The sequence below is a fragment of the Hylobates moloch genome, unplaced genomic scaffold (assembly GCF_009828535.3).
Source record: "Hylobates moloch isolate HMO894 unplaced genomic scaffold, HMol_V3 SCAFFOLD_53, whole genome shotgun sequence".
NCBI classification, from domain to species: Eukaryota; Metazoa; Chordata; class Mammalia; order Primates; family Hylobatidae; genus Hylobates; species Hylobates moloch.
The window spans coordinates 89529-106897 of NW_026652328.1; the positions used below are offsets into that span (position 1 = coordinate 89529).

The window sequence follows — 17369 nt, forward strand, 5'->3', positions numbered from 1 at the left end:
GATCTCCTGGTCTGCCAGTTGCTAAGACTGTGGGAAAAGCTCAGTATGTGGGTGGGATTGTCCCGTTTTTCCAGGTACAGTCTGTCATGGCTTCCCTTTGCTAGGAAACAGGAATTCCCCCACCCCTTGCGCTTCCCAGGTGAGGCGATGCCCTGCCCTGCTTTGGCTCATTCTCCGTGGTCTGCACCCACTGTCCAACCAGTCCCAATGAGATGAACCAGGTACCTCAGTTGGAAATGCAGAAATCCAACATGTGAGTGAGAACATGTGATATTTGTCTTTCTATGCTGGGCTTATTTTACTTAATATAATGAACTCCAGTTCCATCCATGTGACAAGATTACATTCTTCTTATGGCTGAATAGTGTTTCGTTATATATAAGCACCACATTTTCTTTATCCATTCATCTGTTGATGGACACTTAGGTTGATTCCGTATGTTAGCTATTGTGAATAGTTCTGCAATAAACATGGGAATGCGGATATCTCTTCATCATGCTAATTTCCTTTCTTTTGGATGTATACTTGGCATTGGGATTGCTGGATCATATGGTAGATCTATTTTTAGTTTTTAAAGGAACCTCTGTACTGTTCTCCATAGTGATTGTACTAATTTACGTTCCCATCAGCAGTGTATGAGCATGCCGCTTTCTCTTCATCCTTGCCAGTGTCTGTTATTTCTGGGTTTTTTTGTTTTTTCTTGAGATGTAGTTTTACTCTGTTGCCCAGGCTGGAGTGCAGTGGTGTGATCTTGGCTGACTACAACCTCCACCTCCTGGGTTAATGCAGTTCTCCTGCCTTAGCCTCCCCAGTAGCTGGTATTACAGGCCCCTGCCACCACGCCCAGCTAATTTTTGTATTTTTAGTAAAGACAGGGTTTTACCATGTTGGCCAGGCTGGTCTCGAACTCCTGACCTCAGGTGATCCACCCACCTCAGCCTCCCAAAGTGCTGGAATTATAGGTGTGAGCCACTGTGCCTGGCTAGGATGTTGAATTTTTTTGAAAGCTTTTTCTGCATCTGTGCAGATGATCATATGGTTTTTAATTGTTTATGTGGTGAATTACATTTATTGAACCAACCTTGCACCCCACAAATAAAGCCTAATTGATTATAGTAAATTAACTTTTTGATGTGCTTCTAGGTTTTGTTTTCTAGTATTTTTTTGAGTATTTTGTGTCTGTGTTCATCAGGAATATCGGCCTGAAGTTTTCTTTTTTCATCATGTCTGATGAGTTTTGGTATCAGAATGAGATGCTGGCTTCATAAAATGAGTTAAGGAGGAGCCTTTCCTTCTCAGTTTTTTGGAATAATTTCAGTAGGATTGATACTAGCTCTTCTTTTTATGTCTGGTAAAATTCGGCTTTGAATCCATCCAGTTCAGGGCTTTTTTTGGTTAGTAGGTTTTTTTTTTTTAATTAAAATTCAATTTCAGAATTCCTTATTGGTCTGTTCAGGGTTTCAATTTTTTTCTGGTGCAGTCTTGGGAGGTTGTGCGTTTCCAGGAATTTATCCATTTCTTCTAGGTTTTTTATAAAAGTTTGTGTGCGTAGAGGTGTTCATAATAATCTCTGAGGACTTTTTATATTTCTTTGGGGTCAGATGTAATGTCACCGTTGTTATCTCTGATTGTGATTATTTGGATCTTTTTTCTTAATCTAGCTGTCTTGCTGTTTCTAGAATTCTTTGTCTTTGATGTTTGACAATCTGACTAAAATGTGCTTCAGAGGGGACTTTTTGGGGTTGAATCTATTTGGGGACTTTTGAACTTTCTGGAGTTGGATACCCTTATCTCTTCCCCAGACTTGGGTAGTTTTCAGCTATTATTAAATAGGTTTTCTATGCCTTTTACCCTTCTTCTCCTTTTGGAATTCCTGTAGTACAAATGTTTAATGGTGTCCCAGAAGTCTTGTAGGCTCTCTTTGTCCATTTTCATTATTGTTTCCTTTTTTTTTCCCCTCTGAGTAATATCAAATAATGTATCTTCAGGTTCAGAGATTGTTTTGCTTAATCAAGTGTGCTGGTGCAGCTTTGTATTGTATTTTTAATTTCATTCATTGAATTCCTTTTTTTTTTTTTTGAGACGGAGTCTCGCTCTGTTGCCAGGTGGGAGTGCAGTGGCAAGATCTTGGCTTACTGCAACCTCCGCCTCCCAGGTTCAAGCGATTCTCCTGCCTCAGCCTCCTGCATTCATTGAATTCTTCAGCTGCAAGAGTTTTATGTGGTTCTTTTTTATGATATCCTTCTTTGTTGAAATTCTGATTCATATCATGAATTGTTTTCCTGATTTCATTGAATTATCTATCTGTATTTTCTTTTATCTGTTTGAGTTTCCTTAAGATCATTATTTGAATTTTTTTCGAGCTAGGTGTTGATTTCCTTTTCATTTGGGCCTGTAACTAGAGAGTTACATTCTCAGCAGTGTCATATTTCATTGCTTTTTAATGTTTCTTGTTTCCTGCATTGATGTCTGTGCATCTAGTGGAACAATTGGCTCTTTTAAACTTTCCGCTTTAGTTGGGCTGTTTGGGAAGGGTGTGGTGACTCTATTTCCAGGTAGGTTCAGTACTGTAGTCTCTTGTAGCCTTTTCAGCTGCATTCATTGTCAAAATAACTGTGGGTGCCTCAACAGCCTAGGCTGGAGCAGATTGCAGTGGTGGTAGCTGTGGAGTAGACTGTTAATATCTTCAGTGGCAAGAGCTTTTGGAATCCTTCCATTCTTGTTTTCCCCACAATAGGGAGTTTTAGCCAGTGGGAGTCCTCTTGGTGGCAGGTCTTACATATACTACAAGCAGCTGCCATGGTGCTGCAATCCAGGTGCAAGCGTTTGGAGTGGCTGTGGGGCTAGGATCCTGGGCTCAGGGTCTTGTATACTATTGTAACACCTGGGTCTTAGGGTACAGGGTCACTCTGTATGGTATGGTTGGATGTAGGTTGCCTATGGTGCCAGGATCTGTGACTCTGAGGCACCCTCTAGCTGCTTGGGAAAAGAGTGTCAGGTTGTAGCTGTGAGTCTACCCCTGGCCGACAGGGCACAGCCCTGGCCCAGCTCCAGGGAAGAGAGGATGCTCTGGAGGTTTGAGTCTGGGATGCAGGGTTTGGTTCTAATTTAGGAGCCTGAGCCAATAGGGCTTAGTGGCAACTCCTATCCTTGGGGATGAGGCACCATATAGTAGTCACTCTAGAACCTGGATTGGTGGAGCTCAGATGGATCCCAGACTCTGAGGCCAGGTACAGCAGGAACAGGCACCCCTGAATGGCCAAGGCATGCCTGTTGTTTGGGCCCTGTGGGGCAGAGAGCAGCACAGCAATGACTTCACTCCCCAGAAAGAGAAGTGTCGCAGCAGCGCGGACTCTCCAGGGAAGCAGGGTACTAGAGTTATTTGTCCTGCAGGGCACATTACTCAGCTTAGCCACTGCTCTGTTTCCCTGGGTGTCTGGGTACTACTTCAGCCCTGGGAAGTGCAGCTGCTCTGCTTGGCCAGTGCAACAATTCCCCAAGGGTGATGTGCTGTTTCAGCTCAGGCTCAGGGGACGTGACTGTTCTGGGTGGCCCAGGCATCTCATGGGATGCAGGGTTCTGCCAAAGTACTGTTTTCTTGGGAGGGAGTACATGGCTGCAGCTCCTGCCTCAGGGAGTTGGGGGAGTGGTGGGTAGAACAGTTCCACCTCTCTTGACCCCACCAGGAAGGGTGTAACAGCTGCTGGCAGCTCTGCTTGGGAATGTCAGGCCTTCAAGTAGGCCTTCATTCCTGGCTTAGCTTCAGGGATGAAGGGGTGCTGTGGCTACTGGCCCCTAGAGCAAGACACACTCCAGCAGTAGTTCCAGTTCCACCAGTATTCTCCTTCTGGTTTCATCGGCAGCACTCTTAATTATGTTCTCCTCTGATTTTGTCAGCATTTTATTGTGTTGTGTGATTGAGGGAAAGAGTTAAGTATCATTCTCTTCATTTTAACAAATAAGAAAACTGAGATTATATCCAAAGTTACATTGTAATTAAGAGAGCTGGAACTTGAACTCAGACCAAATATTTTTCTTAAATTTTGGTATGTCACACTGGGACATTGTCGTAAGCAACTGAAGTTGTTAGGGCCCTTCGGCAGGAATAATTAAATTGGTGTTAATTTCTTTCCTTTTTTAGCAGGGAAAAACTGTGTAAGAAAAGATATTTTATTAAAGTAGATTGTGAGTTCACCAGCATTTGGGACTTTGGAAAACATTTTTTGATTTAAGTTCCAAAGGAAAGTGTTTAGTGAAACAAAATAATAGAAATCTCACATTTTAGCTTATGTATTAAATTTTTAAAAATTAGCTGGGTGTGGTAGCATGCACCTGTAGTCCCAGCTACTCAGGAGGCTGAAGTGGGAGGATCACTTGTGCCCCAAAGGTTGAGGCTGCAGTGTGCTCTGATTGCATTACTGCACTCCAGCCTGTGTCTGGTGGGGGGCGGGGAGGGGTACATATATAGATATCTATCTATCTATCTATCTATCTAATCTATCTATCTATCTATCTATATAGGGGAGGGGTACATATATAGATATAGATATCTGTATATAGAGATATAGATCTGTATATATAGATCTATACATAGATATATAGTAGCTGTCCTTTTTCATCCCTGTTTTCATAGGAACTTTCGTTGATTTTAAATACTTTTCATTTCTCTGTAAATACCTGACCATGATCTATAAAAGTCCAAAAAATGAGGTTCATAGATTTTTTTGAATAGTAATCTTTATAGTTCTTTTCTTTCATGCTTTGTGTCTTTCCTTCAGGTAGCAAATTATGGAGTTGGAGGACAGTATGAACCCCATTTTGACTTTGCACGGGTAAGTAAAAAAGAAATGGAGAAATTCACTGAGGCTTATGCATTACATTGTTTGTCTCAAAACAAAGCAAAAAAACAGAGTCTCACTCCGTCACCCAGGCTGGAGTGCAGTGGCATGATCTTGGCTCACTGCAACCTCTGCCTCCTGGGTTGGAGCAATTCTCCTGCCTCAGCCTCCCGAATAGCTGGGATCACAGGCATGCGCCATCATGCCCAGCTAATTTTTGTATTTTTAGTAGTGACAGGGTTTTGCCATGTTGGCCAGGCTGGTCTTTAACTCCTAATCTCAGGTGATCCACCCACCTCGGCCTCCCAGAGTGCTGGGATTACAGGCGTGAGCCACCGTGCCCAGCCGCATTACATTGTTAAAGAAAAAGTTATTCTTGACACTTGTTAAAGATGGTAAGGCAGACTTCATTCAAGGGGGAACCATTGCGATAGGTATAGGGACCACTGCAATTGCAGTGGGATTTTGCAGTAAGGGAGAGAGGTTAAGCCCAATTCCAAATACAACAAGGAAAAGTGGGAATTTATAGCCAATGAGCAAGGGTGGGTGTTTGTTAGTAGATGGAAAATTACTAAGAGGTAAGGGAAGATTCTGGCTAAACTGACCTAACAGGATTCTTGCTGAAGTCAGGGCAGAGTGATCATCATCCAGGGGATGGTGGAGATGAAGAACCCAGTTAGATTTTGAGGGTGATCACATGGCAAGGATGGGGGATTCTGGCTAACCTGACTTAGCAAGGTTCTTGCTCAAATTGGACAATGCAGAGATAAATACCCGAAGCCCAAAGTCAGGGCCTACTTGAAAATAAAGTTCAGAGGAGCCTGAGTAGTTCAGTCAGGGAGAGATTCTTTGTCAACATGTTAATTCTGTTCTTTTAACATTAAAAATTCATAGCCTATTTGGAATTTATGGAAATATGGTGTGGCAGATATTCTGTGAAACCTTTTTACCAGTTAAAAAAAAAAAAAACACCTAGATACCGAATAAAATCACTTAAGATACTTTAAATGCATTGGCAAGCCTGGAAGAAAGTAAAGGGTATTCCCAAAGGCAAACTAAACAAAGATGATCCCAAAACTAGAGAATTAAAGAGGGGACAAAACACAGAGGCTTGGAGGTATGTGCCTCCAGGAACTAGAGCTTTGGGAATAACAGCTCTGTAAGAGGAAGATCTGCCACAGTGTAGGCTGCTGAATTTGAGACCCTGGCATAAACTCTAAATCTCCACGAGGATTACACCTTCAGTAAAGAAAGAATGGGTTTGAAAATAAATCTCTGTGATGCAGGAGCCTTATGGGGAACTGTCTGTTTTCATCCTGGCTGGGGCATAGTGTGTATGATAGGGGAGTTACTTCAGGGAGTAGTATGTGTGGAATTTTCCACTTGTGTCATGTTAGCACTAAAAGTTTTGAACTTCAGAGCATTTTGAATTTTGGACTTTTGGTATGCTCAACCTGTATTCCATGTTATGGATATACCACAGTTTAGCCATTCACCCATCGAAGGACATTTGGATAGTTTTTAGTTTTTGGCTATTACAAATAAAGATGTGTATACATTTCTGTGTGAAAAATACATTTTCATTTTTCTGGGAGAAATGCCAAGAGGTTGTATTGTATTTTAATTTAGATATAAATATTTAGATATTAATTTTCTAGCTTGATAATAGTGCTGAAAGTCACTTTACTAGCATTATTAGAAAAATAATACTAGGGGCCAGGCGTGGTGGCTCATGCCTGTAATCCCAGCACTTTGGGAGACCAAGGTGGGTGGATCTCTTGAGGTCAGGAGTTCAAGACCAGCCTGGCCAACATGGCAAAACTCCATCTCTACTAAAAATACAAAAAAATTAGCCAGGCATGGTGGTATACGTCTGTAGCCCCAGCTACTTGGGAGGCTGAGGCAGAAGAATTGCTTAAACCCAGGAGGAGGAGGTTGCAATGAGCTGAGATCATGGCACTGCACTCCAGCCTGGGGGACAGGGCAAGACTCTGTCTCAAAAAAAAAGAAAGAAAAGAAAAATAATACTAGGAAATATAGTTCAGTAGGTCATGAGTTCAAAGTAAGTCTCAAGGTAAATTAAGCTTCAGGAATGTAGCTAAGAGATGGCTGTCATGTCATATTTTTTTGGAAGCTAAAATTGTGGGTATTCATTTTTAAAATAATACATAGTTTGCAGATGATGGCTGTCGTTTAGGCTAGTAAGTCTGCTTTTTATCCAGTAATCTTGTCTAAAGTATCCAGTATACAAGTTCAGTTAGCAAGTATTTGAGGCCAGGTACAGTGGCTCACACCTGTGATCCTAGCATTTTGGGAGGCTAAGGCAGGAGGATCGCTTGAGGCCAGGAGTTCAAGATCACCCTGGTCCACATAGCAAGACTCCATCTTACAAAAAGAGTGCCTGATGTTTATAGTACACTGGACATTACAAGGGAAACTTTTGGGGTTGTTGTTGGCATATTCTTCAGGATATTACTACTGATGTTTAGTTGCCACTAGAGTATTTGTGTTACTGAATTTTTACACCATTGAATTTACTGTGTTTTTATCCACAGAAAGATGAGCCAGATGCTTTCAAAGAGCTGGGGACAGGAAATAGAATTGCTACATGGCTGTTTTATGTAAGTTGTCACTAAAATTTTTAGATTAAGTTGGGATTTGATCACAAGATTCATTTTAATGTGTTAAGTTTGTTCTGTGTAGCTCTGATTCAACATCCTAGTTTAACATTTTTACAACTGAGTAAAGGGAGTTAAGAATTTTTTTGCATTTGCAACTTTTTCAGGCTGTAAGATAGATGTTCATTATAGAAACTTCTGGACAAACTTAGAATTTATAGTGCCACTACCTGCAGATAATCATTAATATTTTAACATATAGGCTCTCTGTTTAGTCATATATGTGTATATAAAAATCTCTATATATTTGAATTTCTGTACATACACATTATTTCAGTAAACTTCTGAATTACATTTTTTCATTGAGGTATATCAGAAGAGTGCACAAATTAAGTATTATAACTTAATTTTCACAAAGTGAACACTTCTAGTGTATTCAGTACTAAGATGAAGAAATAGCATATTACAACCCCCAGAAACCCTATCTCAGAGTTTTAAAACAGTATGATCATAATTCAATTTTTAAAATTGTTTATATATTTATATATATGGAAAAAAGTTTTGATTGTAGTGTTGTTCTAGTTACCCCAAATGAATCACTCCAAAACTCTCCTTTCTGAGTGGTTTAAAATAACAACAATGATTTTCCTAATGTATCTCTAACAGTTATGAGGTTGACTGGGCTCAACTCATGGTTCCTGCTCCAAATCTGACATGCATTTGCTGTCAAATGCCTGGGACTGGGGTATCTTGAAGGCTAAGGTTGAGGCTGGCTGTCAGCCAGAATGCCTAAATTCTGGCCAATACACATGGCTGAGCTTCTTCACAGCATAGTGACTGGATTGCAAGAGGAAGCATCCCAAAAGAACAATGCAAAAGTACATGGTATTGTTATGACCTACCCTCAGAAGTCATAGATGTCATTTCTGCTGTATTCTGTTACAGGAGTTACAAAGGTCTGCCCAGCTTCAAGGAGAGGGCACATAGACCCTACCACTGCAGACGAATGTCAGTGTCATATAAAAAAAGCATGTAGGATGGGACATATTGGGATGTATTATATTCAGAAAATGCAATCTGCCATAATGTCATAACCTTTGTTAAAAAAGATATTTTAGGCCAGGCACAGTGACACACGACTGTAATCTCAGCACTTTGAGAGGCCGATATATATATATGTGTGTGTATGTATTTTTATTTATATATATATACATATTTTATATCTAGACTTAATTTTGGTTATTTCATCACTCTTTCCATTCCTTAGCCCTATTTGAATTACATCTTTTTGCTGTCTGCAGTATCCCACTCCCTACCAAAATCTCTCTGTTCAGTCTATTTTCTTCTTCTCTTCCTGCCACCTTCCCTGTTTCTCTTTTCTTTCCCTTCTTCCCTATCTCCTTCCTCTCCATATGCCTCCTTTTCTTCCCAATTCCCAATTTGTATTTCTCTCACAACTCCATCTTGTTTCCAAAAGGAGGTAAGGTACATTACAAAGATTCATATAAAAAAGAGAAATATCACAAAGGGAAAACCAGGAGAGGGTTAGTACAGTATACAAATTCATGCTGCGAAGGCTTGCATATTTTCTAGAGGTGAGTCTTAGAGGCTGTACCAATTTATATCCCAATTGTAAGTGGGATATGTTTGTGAAGTATGTTTGTCAGACTTTTTGATCTGTGTATCTTTCACTTATCAAATTAGCAGTTATTGTGGCTTTAATTTGCATTTCTCTTATTAGAGAGGTTGAGCATCTTTTCAGATGTTTAAAGCCATTAGTGTTTATGTGTTCCTGGTTCTCCTTATATTTCTTTGTTTTATGAATATTGATGCGGTATTATTTGGCCCACTATCCATTTCTCCCTCTTAATGTAAACACCTTTCCTGTTTTTCTAAAATAGTTGTATAGCATTTTAATTGATCATCATTTTTTCTATTATTTAAATACCATTCCCCAGAGGGGCACATAGAATATCTCAAATTACTTTTCCTCTCATGCACAACTTTTTAATTTCCTCAAAGTTAATTTTTTCAGTGGTTAAGTGTCCTAGCTCTTTATTATTAGTTACATGTTTATCATTGTAAAATACCTTTTATCTCATTTAATGCTTTTTACCTTGATTTAAACTGTGTCTCATACTAAGATCATACCCTGTTTTCCTTGGATAGCATTTGCCCAAAATCTTACTTTTTTATGTTCTGTGTTTGTAAGTCACTTGTTTTAGATGCAGCTCTGATATAACATATAGTTGGGTTTTGCTCTGTGATCTAATCAGTCTATATATTCTACTTATGTTGCTTTAAAAAAATCTTTATGATCCATGTTTCCTTTGCTTTGTTTTATGTGATTCTTTGGTTAATTTAAAAGGTTTCCATTTTTATTCTAGGTTATCTTTATGACTATAACTTTATATAATCCTTTAACTTTCTCACTTTTATTTAATATGTTTGATTCCCTTCCATGAGAAATGGCAAAACTGAGTTTATTTTTATTTTACATTTATTTAAATATTTCTTGAGCACCTACTGTTCTTGAGGTACTACTGTTCTAGACATTAATGATCAGCAATGAACAAAACAGATGAAAATTCCTGCCTCCATGGAGATTACATTCTAATACAATAAAATACATATTTATATCTCTGTATTAACTCATTAGTTTTAAGTCATTTCTTTTTCCCTCTGGCTATAAATAAGTTCCTATCTCAAATTATATCCCCAGTCTCCCATCCTGACTGTTTTTTGTTAATCATTCCTTTGCTTTTTGTAGTTTTTTTACTTATGTATATAAACCTAAATGGCATTTTATTTTTGAAAAACTGAGTAGCATGTACCAACTCTGCTATATAAGAACAAGTCCATATGTTCCCAATATTCTAGTATCCAATATCAAGTCTTTATAATGGCATGTTTTACTTTATTCTACCAGCACTTTTGATAACACCCTCTTGTTTCTTATAGATGAGTGATGTGTCTGCAGGAGGAGCCACTGTTTTTCCTGAAGTTGGAGCTAGTGTTTGGCCCAAAAAAGTAAGCCTGTTTGGTTTGTTTTTGGTTTATTAATTTTTTCCCTAAGGAAGAGATGCACTTGTATTCATGGTCTAATTAATGAATTACATTTTTTTTCTTTTTCTTTTCTTTTTTTGAGACCTGTTCTCACTCTGTTGCCTAGGCTGGAGCCCAGCAGCACTAACATGGCTCACTGCAGTTTTGACCTCCTGGGTTCAAGCCTCATTCTCCCAAATAGCTGGGACTACAGGTGCATGTCACCATGCCCAGCTAATGTTTAAATTTTTTGTAGAGACAGTGTCTCCCTGTATTGCCCAGGCTGGTCTTGAACTCTTGGGCTCAAGTGATCCTCCCACCTCAGCTTCCCAAAATGTTGGGATTACAGGCATGAACCCCTGTGCCTGGCCAAATTACATTTTTAAAGGTATTTTTATGGTCCTTGCCACGAGTACTTAGAGGTAATGAATGACCAGGAATTAGTATTTAAAATTTTTCATTTCTAAAGTGGGTTCTGCATTGTGTTTTCCCCTCCATCTTGCTATGTAAGATATGTTAGCTTTCTTTTGGCAAATACTTTTGTTGTCAAACATTTTTATGGTATTTTTCATATGATCAAAAACGGTTCTTAAAGTGATACAACCATATTTTCAGAATTATATTAGAGGAAGATAAAATACTGCTATAGAGCTCTTCCACAGGAACAAAGGAAAAATTAACTACTGCTGAAAGTGGCCCGGCACGGTGGCTCACGTCTGTAATCCCAACACTTTGGGAGTCCAAGATGGGTGCATCACCTGAGGTCAGGAGTTCGAGACCAGCCTGACCAACATGGTAAAAGCCCGTCTCTACTAAAAATACAAAATTAGCCAGGCCTGGTGGTGCACGCCTGTAATCCCAGCTATTTGGGAGGCTGAGGCAGGAGAATCGCTTCAACCTGGGAGGTGGAGGTTGCAGTGAGCCAAGATCGTGCCATTGCACTCCAGCCTGGGCGATAGAGCAAGACTCTGTCTCAAAAAAAAAAAAAGTAATAACTACCGAAAGCGATTACCTGGCATTGTATACTTGGGGATAATTGTGAATTGTTCTCCATAGGGAACTGCTGTTTTCTGGTATAATCTGTTTGCCAGTGGAGAAGGAGATTATAGTACACGGCATGCAGCCTGTCCAGTGCTAGTTGGCAACAAATGGGGTAAATATTTCATATATTCTGTTAAGAGAATGTAATTTTTGTTTCTTATTTTGAAACTATTATCTGTGTCTTAAAAACAAAAGCCCCTACGTTTGCTTAATATGATTTTAACATTGTACAGGATTCAACCAAACAAGTGCCTAATCTTAATACAAATTTGAAATCAGAATTTTGATGACAGATTTTATTTTTAACTCTATTTTCACTTATTCCAAGAAACAATGACTGACTCAAAATTGAATAAGACAATATCTTCCCCTCAAAGGGTTAATAATCTGATTGAGACATACTAATGGATTATAATGTAGTACATATTAATACAAAAATGTAAACAGAAGATGGTGACTGCCTAAGTTTGGGGAGTCTTCTTCAAAGCTTATTCTTTAAACTTGGTCCTGAAGATAGAACAGCAGTTTTCCAAACGTGTTAGATACCAGGTTCTAATGTGAGGCTCGAGTAGCACCTAATGTGCAAAATTTAAAGAGGCACTCACTCTCAGTCAGGGACATGCAAGTGCAGGACTGGCCACATTTTAAAAAAGTAAAAAGAAACAGGTGAAATTAGTTTTAATATCTATTAATTAGCCCCATGTATCCATTTCAATCTGTGTTACTAGCCACATGTTTAGTGGTTACATATAGGACATAACAAGGTTAAGGAGTGAGGCCTGATCAGGATTTTAAAATCTCCCCTTATGATTATAGTGTTTAAGAACCACTGGACTAGAGTGAGGAGAGGCTAGTTGGTGAGAGAGAGTTTAGAAAGCTGTTTTCTGTTGTCTAAGTGAGAGATGATAATGGCCTGGATTAAAGCATCAGTGAAAGGGTTGGAGAGCAAATAGTAGATTTGAGAGAGATGTAAGGAAAATTGTTAGGGTTTGATGAATAAAGTGTAGATACAAGGGTGGAAAAAGGAGTTAAGAATTAAGGTTCCTGCTTTAGATATTTTGATTGGGTTCTGTGGTACTGGAGACCAAAAAAAAAATAGAAAATTAACTGCTTTTGGGGTACATTTTTACATGGTATATGTTTTTTAAAGGTATTTTGGAAACTTAATGAGCATACAATAGCAGTGGTTGATTAGAGTTGTTCCTTTAGAGTGGAAAGGTTGATTAGAGTTGTTCCTTTAGAGTGGAAAGTTTGTGTTCATTATTAAAATGTCTTTGTATTTTGGAGGTTGTACTTTGAAAACAGTACATAAAGCAATATTCTACTCTATCTGTCCCTGTATCTTAGGTCCATTTGTGTCTCATTTCAAGCCTCACATTGAACATTGGAAACTTTAGGAAATGCACATAGACTTGCAAATATACACATGTGTATACATATGTTTATGTACATAAATGCAAGTGTGTACACATATGTATATAGGTATATAAAATCTGTGTTTTCAGCATTTAGCCAAGTTTTTAAGTAGCATCTGCCTTTAATCTGGTTTTGGTGTTGAACTTTTATCCCATGATGAAACTTTGTTATAGACCTAGCTTTTAGAAACTAATTAAATACTGATTAGATTAGATTAAGGGGGAAAATTAATATATTACTTTTCTCTCACAGTATCCAATAAATGGCTCCATGAACGTGGACAAGAATTTCGAAGACCTTGCACCTTGTCAGAATTGGAATGACAAACAGGCTTCCCTTTCTCCCCTATTGTTGTACTCTTATGTGTCTGATATACACATTTCCTAGTCTTAACTTTCAGGAGTTTACAATTGACTAACACTCCATGATTGATTCAGTCATGAACCTCATCCCATGTTTCATCTGTGGACAGTCGCTTACTTTGTGGGTTCTTTTAAAAGTAACACGAAATCACCATATTGCATATGTAAAACCTTAAAGTTCTGTTGGTATCACAGAAGACAAGGCAGAGTTTAAAGTGAGGAATTTTATATTTAAAGAACTTTTTGGTTGGATAAAAACATAATTTGAGCATCCAATTTTAGTATTTCACTACATCTCAGTTGGTGGGTTGTTAAGCTAGAATGGGCCGTGTGATAGGAAACAAATGCCTTACAGATGTGTCTAGGTGTTCTGTTTACCTAGTGTCTTACTCTGTTTTCTGGATCTGAAGACTAGTAATAAACTAGGACACTAACTGGGTTCCATGTGATGTTTGCCCTTTCACATAATCTTCTAAGTTGATTTTTTTCCTCCCAAGTCCTTTTTAAAGAAAGTATACTGTATTTTACCAACCCCCCTCTCTTTTCTCATAGCTCTTCTGTGGTGAATTAAACCTACTTGAGTTAAAATATTTCGATTTTTTTTTTTTTTTTTTTTTTTTAAACAGAAAGTCCTGCATAACAACACTGGGCCTTCTTAACTAAAATGCTCACCACTTAGTCTGTTTTTTTATCCCTTTTTTAAAATGACAGATGATTTTGTCCAGAAATTTTGCTGTTTTTCTTAGTGCTAATACCTTGCCTCTTATTCCTTCTACAGCAGGGTGGTAATATTGGCATTCTGATTAAATACTGTGCCTTAGGAGACTGGAAGTTTAAAAATGTACAAGTCCTTTCAGTGATGAGGGAATTGATTTTTTTTTAAAGTCTTTTTCTTAGAAAGCCAAAATGTTTGTTTTCTTAAGATTCTGAAATGTGTTGTGACAACAATGACCTATTTATGATCTTAAATCTTTTTTAAAAAAGTTTGTTTTCTGTGTGGTGTTTTTCGTATTTAAATCCGAATGTATGATGTGGCAGTAACAGGTTAACTTACGTAATTTCTTTAGTACGTAGGGCTTAGGTTTATACTCTTGGTTTCCACTCACACTAATGTCACATGGTTAAGGAAGAAAAATTTAGGCTCTCTGAAGTTTCAGCTATTTCATGAATCAAGATGTGTTTCCTTCAAAGAGAGCTCTAAAATACTTTACTGTGGTTATGAAGTTATTACGGGCCAGGCATGGTGGCTCACGCCTTCAATCCCAGCACTTTGGGAGGCTGAGGCAGGCGATCACCTGAGGCCAGGAGTTCGAGACCAGCCAGGCCAACGTGGTGAAACCCCATCTCTACTAAAAATACCAAAATTAGCTGGGTGTGGTGGTGCATGCCTGTAGTCCCAGCTACTTGGGAGGCTGAGGCACGAAAATCGCTTGAACCTGGGAGGCAGAGGTTGCAGTGAGCTGAGATTGCACCACTGCACTCTAGCTTGAGTGACAGAGTGACTCTGTCTCAAAAAAGAAAAAAGTTATTACAATAATGGCACTTAAGACTTTCTCCTATTAAGAAATATGGTGTTCTTTCCCTAAGTGGCCTGAGGTAATCTGAAAATGGTTCGCTATTCACTTGACCCGGAGAACTCCACGAAATCATGCAAATCAAGAGGTTCCAATCTTCGTGTTCACTTTAAGAACACTCGGGAAACTGCTCAGGCCATCAAGGGTATGCATATACGAAAAGCCACAAAGTATCTGAAAGATGTCACTTTACAGAAACAGTGCGTACCATTCCGACGTTACAATGGTGGAGTTGGCAGGTGTGCGCAGGCCAAGCAGTGGGGCTGGACACAAGGTCGGTGGCCCAAAAAGAGTGCTGAATTTTTGCTGCACATGCTTAAAAACAGAGAGTAATGCTGAACTTAAGGGTTTAGATGTAGATTCTCTGGTCATTGAGCATATCCAAGTGAACAAAGCACCTAAGATGTGCCGCCGGACCTACAGAACTCATGGGTTAACTCATACATGAGCTCTCCCTGCCACATTGAGATGATCCTTACTGAAAAGGAACAGATTGTTCCTAAACCAGAAGAGGAGGTTGCCCAGAAGAAAAAGATATCCCAGAAGAAACTGAAGAAACAAAAACTTATGGCACAGGAGTAAATTCAGCATTAAAATAAATGTAATTAAAAGGAAAAAAAGAAAAGAAATATGGTGTGGTAATACAAAGCTGTGAGCTTAATGAAGTATGTTAATTGATGCTTTAGACTATTTACATTACTTACGGTGAATCCTAGTTCACACAAGGGTTCTTTATCCTTTATGCAGTATTTAAATACTGAAGGAAGAATTTGGTTTGATTCTCTGGGAAAGTAGATATTTTTACCCATTTTTAAAGTGAACTCTGAAGTTGCTTTCTTCTGACTACCCTTTGTTCCAACATAAGTATTTTAGAAATATGGAGAATTAAGTTCAGCACTTTGATCCACTCAGATTTTGTGACCATTGATGATTTTTTTAAAGATTTTTTTAGTAAAGTAAATGGAAGCAGAAAATTCAAAAATGTAGACATAGGGGTTCAAAGGATGGAAAATACTGTTTGCTGCCATGTGTGTTATAGGAAGTAGAATACAAAAGTATTTTTCAGAAGGAAATTACGTATTCCATAATCTTACAAATTTCATTATATTCAACTTGGAACCTCACGTGGGAATTATTAAACTCTTTCAGAATTAGATCATACAGAACCCTTTAAAGTTTTATAATTACCAATGATTTTTCTTTCCACATGAAAAGAGGGAAAAATCCAATATGAAGCTTTTAGTTCCATTACTGCAATTCTGTATTTCTTTTAATGCTGAACTTTCACCTAAAGGAGGGCTGGAACTACCCTGGAAAATGTGGAAACTGTGGTTTCCTCACCAACCCTAAGCCTTTCCTTCCATATTGGAAGTTTCATCATTCATTAACTTTTATTCTCATTAACTTTAAATAGGGAGTTATCACCAATATGGAGTTAACTGAAGTATCCACCAGAACATCTTAACAGAGGGGTAAGCGAATGTGATAACTAGGTGGTAATAACCTAGTAAGATTATAAAAAGAGCAATGAACTGACTATAGGATTCTTTGGAAAGCTGAATGGTAAATGCAGTAATAAAAGAAGCAATCATCTACTTCAGTGAAATTGCAATAAAATGGTTATTGGGCGGGCATGGTGGCTCATGCCTGTAATCCCAGCACTTTGGGAGGCCGAGGCAGGTGGGATCACCTGAGGTCAGGAGTTTGAGACCAGCCTGGCCAACATGTTGAAACCCCGTCTATACTAAAAATACAAAAAATTAGCCGGGCATGGTGGCAGGTGCCCATAATCCCACCTACTCGGGAGGCTGAGGTGGGAGAATCGCTTGAACCTGGGAGGCAGAGGTTGCCGTGAGCTGAGATCGTGCCAGTGCACTCCAGCCTGGGCGACAGAGCGAGACTCCATCTCAAAAAAAATAAAAATAAAATGGTTATTACAGTGTGAGAGTGTGGAGAAGTTACAAATAGTAAACCAACAAACACATATATATATAATTTATAAACTAATATATATGTGTGTGTATATAAATGAAATCTTACTGCTGCTTAAAAGAATCTTAAGTATCTTTACATAGCCATGTGTTGACTGCTGTATGTAACTTCCATACCACTTAAGTCCATATAGCTGAAAAATGAACAGCTTATATGCAGAGCCCAATGGACTAAACTATTGAATGACTGGATTGCTGTTAAGAAATTTATAGGCTGGGCACAGTGGTGTATGCCTATAATCCCAGCACATTGGGAGGCCAAGGTGGGAGGATCTCTTGAACCCAGGAATTTGAGACCTGCCTGAGCAACATAGCAAGACCCTGTCTCTGCTAAAAATAAAAAAGTTACCCAGGTATGGCATATGCCTGTGGTCCCAGCTACTGAGGTGGGGAGGATCCCTTGAACCTGGCGGTCAAGGCTGCAGTGAGCTGTGCTTGTGCCACTGTACTCAAGCCTGGGCAACAGAGCAAGACCCTGTCTCAA

At 38.9% G+C, this 17369-nt stretch overlaps 1 protein-coding gene and 1 pseudogene across 2 annotated transcripts in view; both read left to right on the top strand.

Annotated features, from left to right (window-relative positions):
• LOC116463692 (prolyl 4-hydroxylase subunit alpha-1) overlaps window positions 1-13936 on the top strand; it is a 93289-nt gene extending 79353 nt beyond the window's left edge. For both annotated transcript variants that reach the window (XM_032146910.2, XM_032146909.2), the window contains exons 11-15: window positions 4779-4832; window positions 7394-7459; window positions 10418-10486; window positions 11558-11654; window positions 13211-13936. In XM_032146910.2, coding sequence (XP_032002801.1) covers window positions 4779-4832; window positions 7394-7459; window positions 10418-10486; window positions 11558-11654; window positions 13211-13281 — 357 coding nt within the window. In that variant the 3' untranslated portion in view covers window positions 13282-13936. The remainder of the gene's footprint in view (window positions 1-4778; window positions 4833-7393; window positions 7460-10417; window positions 10487-11557; window positions 11655-13210) is intronic.
• Window positions 13937-14907: 971 nt separating this feature from the next.
• Window positions 14908-15508, top strand: LOC116463693 (large ribosomal subunit protein uL22-like; annotated as a pseudogene).
• The last annotated feature ends 1861 nt before the right edge of the window (window positions 15509-17369 follow it).